Below are 12597 nucleotides of genomic sequence, written 5' to 3' on the forward strand. Positions count from 1 at the left end.
AAATATGGTGTTTCGGAAAAATGAAATAAATTTCGTATCTAAATGTTTATGAGCGAGACTATAATTGTGAGGAGCAGTCTTAGGCGATAAACGAAACATCCTGTTGAATACAAATCTCGGAGACATTCCACTAGGCCGATTTGCATGTCCTTTCGATGAGGCCGTTTTGTCTGGCAAGCGCGCGCTACGATACAGGACGCAACTGTTACATCCTGAAACTTTTTAGTCCGCTAATCGTTTCTGACGACGGAAGTATGTAGTTGTTTAGTTTGAAACCGTTTACAGGACAAGGAGTTAGTCTAGATTCGAAGTCGTAAACCTATTTCCATTCAGTTAAGCTAGATTCTATGAAAAGAAGTATAATCTTGTACATGATTAAGTAGAATCGAATAAAGTTTGATAATGCGAATACTGGAAATCCTAATAAGAAAGATACGGCCATTCTTCTATCGTTCGCGTGTTCACGATGATCTATCCTTTTCGCTTAGGAGGAGTTGGTTCGCCTCCGACTTCGAAGTTTCCAGAATCGTCGATCTCTGGACGTATGATGAATAGAAATAGTATTTTGGGCTTTAGATCCTTTCTCGGGCATATACATTCTGAGAAGTCTCGCGGCACGTTCCTCTTGCGATCTGTCCGCAGCTTTTCCGCTTAGAAAGCTCAATAGCTTCATGCTGCGTCTCTTTATTCTCAGTCGATTCAGAAAATTCTTTTCCGTCGTTCTAGTTGGACTATCGTCATTCTGATCATCCTCTTCTTCTTCTAATCTCTTCGATTTTCGTTGCAGCAATTCCATCTGCCGTTTTCGTTCGTGTTGCGCATCAAATTTTCTATATCTACGACCTTTCGAATCTAGAGATTCCGCGGAGGAATACGCTTCTCTCCTCGCTCTTTCTGCTCCAATTCTTTCGGCATTTCTACTGTTAGTCTCCTCTGCCCTTCGTGCCACTGACTCGAGTTCCTTCAGTCGATCCGCCTCCTTAGAACTTTTCAAAGTATCCGACGAGGCGGTTTCCGCGGTTTCCGCGGTTCTACAGCCATCCTCGACATCCGACAATTTTCTATGTAGATTCACTATTTTTCTGCGAAACTCCTCATCTTCTTGGCTCAACTTTGCGAAAATACGATCTCTTTCGTTCGTATCAGAGCTGGAGCTGACGTTCTTGGACGTCGCCGTTTGAAACCTCTGTCACCACCATCCCACTTGATCCTTTCCACTTCCAGGCGAGTCTTCCTCTTCCGGGAGCGGCTCCAGCCGTCTCCTGCCCAAGAAACATCTTAACGAGCTGAGGCTTCCACTGCCCAGCAACTGATCCATGTTCAGCTCCGGTAGATTGCAATCCTCGCTTTCGGATTCCTGGTCGGCATCATCGTCCACCGACAAATTTAAACCGTAGTTGTCCTCGCCGGAGACCGCTGCGTTGCCCGCACCGTTTGGCGGCGGCTAGGGAAGTCAGGCACAGCTCGGGCTAGTGATTCTTTGCAAACAAAGGGCAAGCGTTGTCATGCAGATGCGTGCGAAGCTTATCGGCTAACTTTTGTCTTTCATGCTCATTCTCTTTTGCTCTCGCTGAAGGCACGGACGGAGTACGGACGTGTTGGCAGGGCTCGTTTATGCGAATGCTTGAAACGTACCGAAGCTCGAGAGTAGTTTCTCGACCATGAGCTTACCTTGACGACTTGCGACGAACGTACGGTACGAGTGTCAGTAATAATCTGCGATAACGAATCGTGTAGAAGCAAGCTTTATCAAACGTGAGAATTCAATCAAAGATATAGGTGTTAAATTGTTGAAGAAGAAAAAATAGACGCGCATAGGCAATCGTTCGCGGCATTAAGTTGTCGAAGCGTGTGTACGCCAGTACCTTCGAATGCCAAAGTATCGTACCAATTGGAATTAGTCTATCTGATTACCGAGTTCGCGGTGAAGCTTTCGTCGTCAGGACCACCGGAAGTTGGAGTACCCCAGATGTCATCCCCCGAGGTTGCCCCAGACGTGGTTCCTTCCTCGTCGTTTGGATCCAAAGAGTACTCTGTCCTCTCCGGCGGAACCGGTGGCTGAAGAAGGTATCCACCCACGCCTTCGCCCAGCTGTTCGAGCAGAACCATTTTGCTGACGACATAGCTGCTAGCTCTAGCGGTCCATGCTCTTAATCCTGTAGGCGGAGATTCAGTGTCTCGATTCTCATCGTCAGCTTGCTCTTCGAGCTCGTCGTCTTGATCTAAGCTGCTCATCGTCCCGAATCTTCTCAATGCTCTGCGACAATGAAATAGATAGATAGGTAGACATGTATCTACATAGTTATCGAAACGCTGTTCAACAGCGACGTCTCGCGTTAATCGTTTACCTGTACGGTGGTTCACCGTCGCAGTCGAGATCATCTTCGCTACCGTCTTCCGTGTTTCCATCGGCCGGAGTATAGCTCGGACTATTTCGACCAGGGCTATCGTGAAGACCATTTCTTAATCTATGTCTCGTACATAAATCGGGAGTTGGCGGTAGAACCGAAATCCTCGGGGGCAACGGCGAAAACGGATCTCTTGTTAAAGGCGGCGTTGGACAGCCTGATCTAAGATCACGAACGTGCAATCGTTATCGTTAAGTTATCCGTTAAAGAAATAGTCTTCAGAATTGATCGCGAGTCGAAAAGTTTACCCTACCTGTGGCATCTTCTACAAATGTTAATTGAACTGCTAGAATTTTCCTTGGAAGATGCTAGACTACCATTCTTCTTCGTTGTTACGCTGTTAGACTTTACAGTGCTGAGACTAGCGCTAGACGCGGTACTTTGCTGTTCCACGTCTGAATTTCCTATCTCCGTGGCAATCTCTTCCGCTGGAATATCTTGCTCTCTGTTAGTTTCGCTGGTGTTTTCCTTGGGAGCTCGTGCCGCCAGTTCCTCCGGAGTCCATTCCTCGATAGGAGCCTCCTCGTGATCCGGTGGCGGGATTTGATGAGAGTTGCGCACCCATTGCGCCAGATGATTATCCCCCCTCGAATTCTTGATAATCGTGTCGATGCTCTCGGCCGACTGCGACTCCTTCTCCTCGTCCGGCTTTTCAGATTCTCTAATGATCTGTCGAGGCGCGAATCGATCGCTGCACGATTAGTTACGAGCTCCTCCGGTTTGCTGCGTGAACTCTCGTCTTACCTGCGAAGTTTCAGTAGATTCCCTAACGGCGGTGAAATTGCTACCGGTGATCGGACTCTCTCCTGGACTCTCTTGACTCGGTGTTCCCCCATAGCCTGTATTCACATAGATTCTAAAATATAACGAATTAGTGCAGACAAACGAAACTAGCGATCGTTCAGATGGGACGAGATTCCCGAGATATCTGACAATGTGTTTGCTACCGGATCAGAATTCCACGGAACTTGTGTCGAGAGAGAGAGAGAGAGAGAGAGAGAGAGAGAGAGAGAGAGAGAGAGAGAGAGAGAAAAGAGAAAGAGAGAGAGAGAGAAGCAGCGCAACACTTACATCTGTCGCTGCAGTAGATTGTGCCAGACGGCTTTTAATTCCGGCGTGGGGGCTCGCAGGACTAAAACTCGTCTTCTAGGGCGACTGTGAGGGCTGCAACCCCCACTGTTAGTCGCTTCGATGTGACCGTTCTCCGCGTTCCCGCTGGGATTAATGGACACCTGCAGTCGAAATTCCGTCGGTCTTTTACGAACGGTGAAGCAGGCTTCGGCGATATTCGACAAACGAAGAGGTTCTTCGGTGACGAAGAGAACACGATCCCTGGATACTCGGGCAAATACTAGGAGGTCGGTAAGGAGCAGAGCCCAGGACGGTTGCAAACGCGCTCGACCTTCGACTTTTGCGAGCGCACCTCCGAACAGCCTAAAACGTTCTACAGATAGAGAGAGGAGCAATCGAGACGCGTGGTTATCTGTTGTAAAACTCTCGACAGACCATTGCCTCCCAGGCATTGCCAAAGTGAAGGGCTTGCATCTCGCGAAAACTAATCGGGATTCGACTTCCTGTAGACTAAGCAGAGGCCTTCCAGTATCGCGCGGCGGTTCCATCACCCCAGCATTGGCTGTGGCCTCCCTGTATCCCTGAGCCAGGTCCCTGGCTTGCTGACAGTTTCTCGGCGACGCTAGACCCAACAGTCTCGTCATCTCTCTACGAGCGAAAGGTCAGATTCAGAGAGTCATCAGTTGCATGCAAGAGACGGTCCGGAAAGCAGCAGTTCGTCCCAAAGAGGAGAACGCGCGCACCTGTAGTGTTCGAGAGGTGAGAGCAGAACGCCCGTTAGATCGGGACGTCTTTTGTGCGGAACAGCCGGCTCGCAGACGAGCTTCGCAAAGGCCGTATTTCGTCTGAGAGCCACCAGGAGGCAACAAGCTCTTTGCAATCCGCTCAAGTATCTTCTGTACGCAGCGGTTATCCTAGGAACTCTGCAAAGATAACTGTCGATTCCGCCACCTTCGTCTCGGATTTCCTCGGATATTTTGAGCAGCTCGTCGAGATTTTGGAATAGAATGAGATAGTCTGCGGCGGAGAGCACGTCTCGTCGCTCGGCCAGAGGTGCCATGAATCGCGTGTGCCCACTCTTTAGGATGCCCCAGTACCGCGTCTCTCTCACGGACAACTCTTCTTCTGGCGGCGCGTCCGGAGCAAGATTCGGGAAAACCTGAACGCGTCCACTCGTTCCAGTTGAAAGTCGAGGAGATTTAGGAAATGGCGGCAAGACATACAGGATGATACCATTCCGATCACGAAATGTAGTTAGATTGGAGAACTCTTGGATTACTCTTGGATAGGATCTCGTTTATCGAACGTTACAACACGCATGCTCTATCGAAACTGACCGCAATTCGTAATGGTCCGCACTTAAAACTAAGGGTCAAGGGTGAAATAAATGAACGAAACGCAATGGATACTTTGAAACAGAACTTGTTGAACAACAAAAAAAAGGACAGCCGTCGTAATTACAAAACATAACTGTATTATCATAACTTAATCGTGCCCCAATGGAAGAAAAGGACACGTTCTATACACTACGTGGTTACATTAAGTACAATAGAATCGCGAAAGAAGAATGTACAAGGAAGTCACGCGATCTACCATGCAGCGAAACGTAAAAACGTAAAGGCGTAAAGACGTAAAATAAGCTCTGAAGAACGCGTGCAGCGTGTCGTAACTCGCAAGAAGTTGCTTCCGAAGCGAGCGTTGAATCGATTTTAACTTCGAAACGTGTCTGTAGTGAAAGTGAACGCGAGGAGGCTGCTGCTGCTGCTGCTGCTGCTGCACCGCTACGATACTTCGCATAGGTACATCGATTTCGTGAAACATTCAGAAAAAGTCAAGCTCGAGCGATTCACTGGATGGTCTTTCGAATCGTAGGAAATAGAAGAAAAAAAAATCAAGACATGCAAAGCTACAGAGGAGTGTTGTCGCGCTTTCTCTTGCAGCTTACGTTCATTTCCTTAAAGAACTAAATGAAAGAAGAAAGGGTTCGCTAAGCGGTCAGACTAAGACCCCTGTACCGACCTCGGCGGTAAACGCAACCGCGTGCTGTCCGCCGCCGATTGGTTGTTGCAGGCTGACGCTCATCGAGTTCGGTCGATGGATCGACGAATGGACGTTTCCTCCTTTCCGGTAAACTTCCAAGACCAATTGATTCGTGGCCGCTTGAATCAGTCCAAGAATCTCCTCCCGTGCTCGTGTCACGACGTTCGTCATGTCGACAAAGACCACGTGATCACCTGGCCTCAGGCCGGATCGTTCCGCTGGGCTGCCAGGATCGACGCGTTCCACGCGGGGTGGTCGGCCCCAGGATAACGAGAATCCCCATGGAATCTGTCAGAGAAGAAACGTCGAGTTAGCAATTTCGACCATTCACAAACGGAGTAACAATCTTCGTGCGAGGTGTTCCACCGCAGGAGGGCGGCCCTGGCTGAAGATCGCTACTGCAGGGGGCCCTCCGCTGCTAATTCTAACAAGGGATTTAAGAGAAGAGCTACTTTTCAAAATCAACAATCGGCCCTATTTCGGATCCATAATTGCAACTGCGAATGAACCTGCTGTGACACTTTCAGAGCAGTCACATCAGCCTGCTTCTTCTACATTTTATCGACCATTATTCTGACAACTCATAAACCAATACATAAACCAATTGTATCGTTAGTCAAGGCTTCTGAACGCGCGAGTCATGTTTGCGTGAACATTTGAAGAAACGTATCGATGTATAATCCAATACCGACATCGATAGCAGACCGAGAGAAACCATTATTGACGACGCGACACGAACAATAAAACGTATAAAACTCGCAAAATGTTGAAAGCATGTTGACACGCGTTAACGACGAAAAGAGTGAGGTGAAAGCTAACCTGATTAGCAGTGGTCTGTCTTATCAGCCTCCTGGTGATGGTACAAGGTGTTCTACCGCCTCTGGCTGTGAAACCTGGATGCAGAGGCAGGCCGGTCAAAGGATCGATGGGTTCCAATTCGAGATGTCTCAAATACGTTAAATTTTCCGCTCCTGAATTATTATTATCTGGTTCCCCGTCCTTGGACAATGGTGGTGACACTCCGCAGTCTTGAGGCAAGCCTGCGTAAGGAGTGCTCGTATTCCGACCGGTTCCTGCTTCTAAAGGATGCCATGTCGCTTCCTAAGAATTGCCAATTATTCGATTAAACGGTCTTCACCATTTCTCACTGTCCACCCTTCAATTCGATCTACCTGGAAGCTTTCATTTGTATCTGCAACATTGCTTATCAATCGAAAACTTCCACAAGCTTTTAGGATTCCTTGTTCCAGAGCACAAAACGTTTTCTCGAAACAGACGTTGACGCGCGTCATTCAAGCGTGGCCTAAACATTTACCTTTTGGACGCGTGCTGGTCAATTGAACGAAACGAACGGAACGAACGGAACGAGAAACTCTTCTCGCGAGTACTCTTTCCATCGTTTCAACAGAACATGAAAATCTTCAGTAATACTCCGACCACGAGAAACACCACGCAATAAATAGCCACCACAATCATTTTCGTTGTCACAGAACGCGGAAGAAAATAGGCGAAAGATTTCGATGAGATAGTCGAGATTGCGTCGACGACACCTGTCACTGTTAACGAGGTCAACATGTAAGTGAATCTTTGCCGGATAACGTTCCACTTGGTTGCCCCATAACGAGCTTAACCCTGACCTTAAGCCAGGAAGACTTAGGAATCCTAGCAAACAGCTGACGTCTAGTCGTGTACTATCAAACTTCCTCATCGAATTCGCTCGCATCGTCACGCGATAAATAAAAGCTCTCTGTTCCACGGAATCCAGAAAGAATTTTCGAATAAACTACACTAAAAAGTGAAGAAATTCGAAGAATTTACCTTATCCTGGGATAGGGGTAGAGGTAGAGTCATGCAGCCCAACAGCTCGCTACGTCTGAAACGCGAATAATGAAAGCGTGTATAAATTGTATGCGAAATGTACGTGTGCGCGCGCGCGTGTGATGGGGAAGAATACATCTGTATATGCGTGTACGTGTCTGTGGAAAATATATACGTACATACGTCGAAGTGTGTCGCGGTTGTATACATAGATGACACGCTGATACAGAAACGAACGTGTAGCTATTTCTACATAAAGAAGAAACGTAGAGACAGACTCGGTGTCGTTTCCCGTAAACACCGTTGCAGAGACGCTCCGATACGACCAAGTGCACGTGGTGGAAGCGTTGCGCATGCTTCCAGAGAATCGATTCCCCTCCTACCGTAAGGAATACGCGTATACCCCAGAAATTCGTTTCGTTATTCGGATGGGCCGTTGCTCCAGAACCGACATCAAATTATCCCGATTCGAGACAATCCGTTATCGACCGGTACATTATACTATCATCGTTTCAATCTACATATACGTACATGTCGTCGTCAACTTCGATCGTACAAAAATCAATGCGTTTACTTTGCATCAACATTATATCTCGTTTTCGTATCGAACTCGAAGGCTAGCGTAAACTCTTGTAAATGTATTTGCAAAGAGCACCGCGAGATACCGACGCGAGGCGACGCGACGCGACACGACGCGACGCGACGCGAGGGTGGGAGTAGCGCTGTGTAATTCGTTCGACTTGAACTAACGAAACCCAGCCGCAGTTCCTGACCCCGATATCTCTTCCCTAGAGATAGCACCTACTTCTGTGCTTCTTCATCATACGCTAATAATCGTTTTAACGTTCTTTTATACAATCTCGATATTTCCCTGGAATATTTCGTATTCGAGATATTATAAGCAAATTGGTAGCTATCATATTTTCTTTACAACTTTAGCAATACCTCCAAATAAACATTGGTACGATGAACGGAAACGTGGCTTGCGGGAGATTAATATCGAAGCTATCGTTACCCAGTTAACCGACTATTGTTTGAATAGTGCGATATCTAAACGTGTACCGATTAGGAGTCAAGGCAACGTTAAAGATAACGGGAAAGTGTAACGGGTGGAGGAGGAGGAGGAGGAGGAGGAGGAGGTGGTTTAGCGTGTCGAGTATTAGACAATTGAGGTCGAGCACGCTTCGAGACCGAGTAGAACGAGCTTTCCTTTACTACGTGACCCGAGTTCATTTTCATCTCGTCTCGTCCAACGACGAGCTACTCTCCTACCAATTTTTCTTCGTTTTTCGAGCATGCTCACCTTGCACGACGGTCCCTGTGCCAGACCGCGATATCCAGGGACGTGGGCTTGCTGGTGCAGTGATTGTTGTTCGCCGGGCAGGGCAGTATCAAGGTCTCGTGGAAAACGGGATTTGGCGTTGCCCTATGTACCGCAGTCCTCTTCACGATACCCTCACCGTTGCTATTTTTCAGGCTTACCTTCACGTAAGCGTGAATGGGACCCTCGTACGCCCTCCTCAGGTCCTTGCACCTTATCACTGCACCAAACAGAAGTAGAAATCTCATGAAATTGTGAGCAGCGGTTTACTAGGATAACGCGTTGCCGCCTCCTCAGTCTGCCATTTCTTTCTCTAGAGCAGAATAGCGATTCGGTAGTTTCGGCACACGTGTGGAAAGAAAAGGAGGAAAGCTCGGAAACGATTAAACGATTGTATTCGACCCTTTCGCTAGACGCACTACTACTCGTACCGTTCACGTCCGGCCAATGCGGCACTCTTCTACTTATCGTACAAGATCGACCGACCGGAGACCTGCTCGTTTCTGCATTCGAAATGCTGAAGGAGCTCGGTGTTTCGACCGAACGGAAGGTCGATGCGTTTCCTCTACCTTGGTAGAGAAGTGACACGTGAACGAGGAAGATATCGAGGAATTTACGAGGGTTGTTTACGCAAGGATATATGTACCGCCAAGAATCAATGTTGGTAGGCCTACTAACCGGGAGTGAATTGCCAGGAGAGTCTGTGGGTTACTGGCACAGTCGCCTATCGCGGGGTGCCAACTGAAACATCCCCTCTCGTGGCACGTAACTGGCGCATGCCTTTTCACATCAGCTTTTCAGGGCTGTCTCCCTCTGGGGAAGACCCTCCAGAATTTCGATTCGTTAAATCTACATTTCTACAACGCCTTTCACTTTGATTTTTCAACGCTACGATCAATTTCGAGCTACCGCCGAACGGTAGCCCAAAACGTACGCGAAGAATGTGACACAGTGAAGAAAGTTAGCAACAGTGTCTATCAATAAAAGAGGAAACAAGAGGAAGAAGAGGAAACAGAAAGGACTGGAGAATTAAAGAAGAGATGTAGTTACCTCGAACGTGTATCTGATCACCGACGACGGAATACTCGATCTCGATCGATCCATGACAGTTCGGCTTCGGTGGCTCGCTCTCGGGACTAAATTTCAAGCATCTTCTCACCGTTGCGACCAATGGTGCTTCCGGAGTATTAGACATCGAGTTCAAGAATGATTTTGAGCTGTGGAAATCATCCGTCAGCGTTGACTTGGGACTATCAAGATCCCAAGAACTGACTTTCCTTTCGATTTCTTCCTCCTTCCGAGAATCGAGCTCTTCGAAGAGCACCTTCGGCGGACATACACGCTTCTCGTCTAAAGTAGAATCCAGATCGGTCTCCAAGGCGAGTTTTTTCACATTTGGATTGACGGCTTCCACCAAAACGTCCCGTGGCTGTTCCGGTTTTGCGCTAGTGGACGGACTATGGCTCGTCGATCGTCTCTTTGCTCGTTTTTCTTCGTACATTTTTTCGGTGTCTTTCCGATGCCGTTTCCTTCGTATGCCCCTTTGCCTCTTTAAAGTAAATTCACCGTCGAGGTCGTCAGGTGGAGACGAAAATGCCCAGGACATCGGTGAAGGATCTTCCAGCAGTTGACTCGCCGAAGAGACGGAGCTGTCGTTGTGACAGCTCATTTCTTCTTCCATAATCTCCTCTCGTTCCACGATCGTCTCGTACGTGTGATCAGATTTCGTGGCATTTTGATCCTCGCAGGTACTCTCGAGAACCTTCTTCCTTTCTTCCACATCGCCGAGCAGAATTTCCGCAACAGTTTTTCCACTAAAATTCATCTCTTGCTCCCTAAACAGAAAGAATTAGCTTTAGCGTATTAGTCGTGCGGTGTGACGGAGAGTCTCTCACCTGTTGAGAACTTCCGTGACGGTGTTGTCCATGTTTTCGAAGTTAGGTAGGTCCTGGTCTATAGCCAAGTTGGACAATTTTCCAGCCAGTGGCGTCTGGCCGTGACTCTTGGCTTTGACGGGACTCGCAGCCGTAACAGCTTTAGTATGATACGGAGTTTTACATCGGCCGTGTATCTTGGTGATCCTAGCCAGTTTCGGCAGGTAACTTATCTTCGCGCAGTCCGCGAATTTTCCCTTCATTTCTTCGCTCGGGGAATAGAGCCTGTTCTTGGGCCGAGATACGGAGCCAGCCTCCATCACATCCTCAGGGCTCGTGGCCATGGAGATTTGTTGAAAAAAGTCCGAGACGTGAGATTGCAGGTTTGCTCTGGCTTCGTTAACGATATTCTGCGGCAGCTCGTTCTCGCTCTCGAACTTCTTTGTTCTAGTTTTCATGAAAAGCGCGGGATCCGTTGGCAGGGTCAAAGCTGTCGAGCATTTGCTACCAGCAGGAAGAAACGTTAACGGACCGATATCGGCATCAACTCTTGGCGTGCTTTGATAAAAGCTTTCCGTGACCGATGACTTTTCCGGCTGCTGTGACATCGACTGACGCTTATTCACTCGCGAATTAGGCTTCGTTGCCTGAAAACAAATGGATAGATAGAGTGTTGTTGGTGGTGTCGTTGCTTCCTTGAAATTTCAGGCTGCGCGTATAGAGTAGAGAGACGAGAGACGAGAGACGAGAAACGAGAAACGAGATCGATACCTGAAAATACGTCCTCATGTCGCTGCCATGACTCCTGCATCGTCTTCGACGTGTCGGTGCCGGCGCCGGCGCCGGCGCTGGCGTCGCTCTCGCTGAAACGTTTTCGGCTCTTTCGGCAGGTATATTTCGAGTTTTTCTTCCACCAGCGGGAGGTGTATTGGACAAGTCTCGAAAAGGCCGACGGGGTGCCTTGTTGTTCAAGCTAGGTGGGTCGTGAGGCGTCGAGCTGTTCGCCGACAACGATCTCGAAACCGTCCACTTCAGCATCTCTAGAGGCAGAACGTACAGTTCTATATCGGTCGGGAAGGAAGTAAGCGAAACGTTCAACAGAAAAAACTTCATCGATTCTAGTCGACTCGTACGAGACAACTGAAACGCACGATCTTCGGAATTGCTTCTCCTATTCTATCGGCCCGCCAGGAATAAGCGTCAGAAAGGCAGCGAGAAAAGAGTAGAGAATGAAGGGGATAACAGAAAAACGGTATGCCGCGGCGGCGACGAAACGCTAAAGCGTGCACCTGTCACAGCATACGGGAAACAGTGAAACAGGTGAAACTCGTACACCTGAGTCAGTCGGTTTCACGAGTTAACACTTGCTTCGACTTAACGAACAGTTAAACGGGACTACGACTGTTCGTGCAATTTCCTCGTGCCATGCCCGTGAGAAAAAACCAAACGAAACTGGAAGCAAAATGAAATCGCCGTTCATTCGATTAAGCGACAAATGAGAACTCATTGTCAGTCCTACGAATACGAGCCAGATTACTACTTTCATCTTCTTCGCTCTACGATTTTCAGTTCGAATTATGTTCAAGCATAAAAATAAGATTCAATGGTGAGGAATATTCGTATCTCGTGCAAGGTCAGAAACAGGTTGAAAATTGAAAGCAGCAGCAGCAGCAGCCACAGGTTTTCACTTTTAACGGTTCATGTAGGGGAGAGTGCACTGTATTGTGAAGTAGGTCTAAAAATGCATTCATTTACATACAGGCTGTTGCCATGCCATGCATGCGTTCTGGTCCCGCAACGCGCATTTCTTCACGCGCGTCCACGTACTTTGAAGAATTCGCCTATAGTCTGTGGGTAGTAGGTAGGTACTTAGTTCTACATACGCGTCGCGTCGCGTCGCGAACGGACGCGTATACACGATAACTTATAAAACGACCTGGGCACCTGCCCATATGGTGCTTTCCATCTGGTCTCGTAAAGCACGAGAACTCGCTCAGTGTCGAAGCACCGTCATCGACACGATCGCTATCTAACTTTATTTCCCCCCGCTTCCACTTTTACCGTA

The 12597-nt window shown here is 48.1% G+C and overlaps 1 protein-coding gene across 1 annotated transcript; it reads right to left on the reverse strand.

Annotated features, from left to right (window-relative positions):
• Positions 1-1176: 1176 nt before the first annotated feature.
• Positions 1177-11570, reverse strand: Psgef (Protostome-specific GEF). Its single transcript, XM_076376262.1, has 15 exons — positions 11304-11570; positions 10554-11179; positions 9709-10493; positions 8641-8878; positions 7338-7392; positions 6339-6620; positions 5499-5807; positions 4223-4638; positions 3915-4127; positions 3480-3842; positions 3153-3264; positions 2662-3077; positions 2349-2570; positions 1915-2257; positions 1177-1444 (listed from the first exon to the last, which is right to left on the reverse strand). Exons 1-15 carry the CDS (start codon positions 11568-11570, stop codon positions 1190-1192), a joined length of 4902 nt encoding a protein of 1633 aa, XP_076232377.1. The 3' UTR covers positions 1177-1189.
• Positions 11571-12597: the final 1027 nt, after the last annotated feature.

Source organism: Calliopsis andreniformis, chromosome 4 (assembly GCF_051401765.1).
Source record: "Calliopsis andreniformis isolate RMS-2024a chromosome 4, iyCalAndr_principal, whole genome shotgun sequence".
Lineage (NCBI taxonomy): Eukaryota > Metazoa > Arthropoda > Insecta > Hymenoptera > Andrenidae > Calliopsis > Calliopsis andreniformis.

What these genes read in the sequence shown, in the direction of transcription:
- Psgef (XM_076376262.1), bottom strand. Translation starts at nt 11,570, where the DNA reads ATGCTGAAGTGGACGGTTTCGAGATCGTTGTCGGCGAACAGCTCGACG. An exon ending in TCACCTCTCGAACACTACAG is followed by an intron (nt 4,128 to 4,222) that starts GTGCGCGCGTTC and finishes TTTCGCTCGTAG; the next exon opens with AGAGATGACGAGACTGTTGG. An exon ending in ATTTGTAGAAGATGCCACAG is followed by an intron (nt 2,571 to 2,661) that starts GTAGGGTAAACT and finishes TCGTGATCTTAG; the next exon opens with ATCAGGCTGTCCAACGCCGC.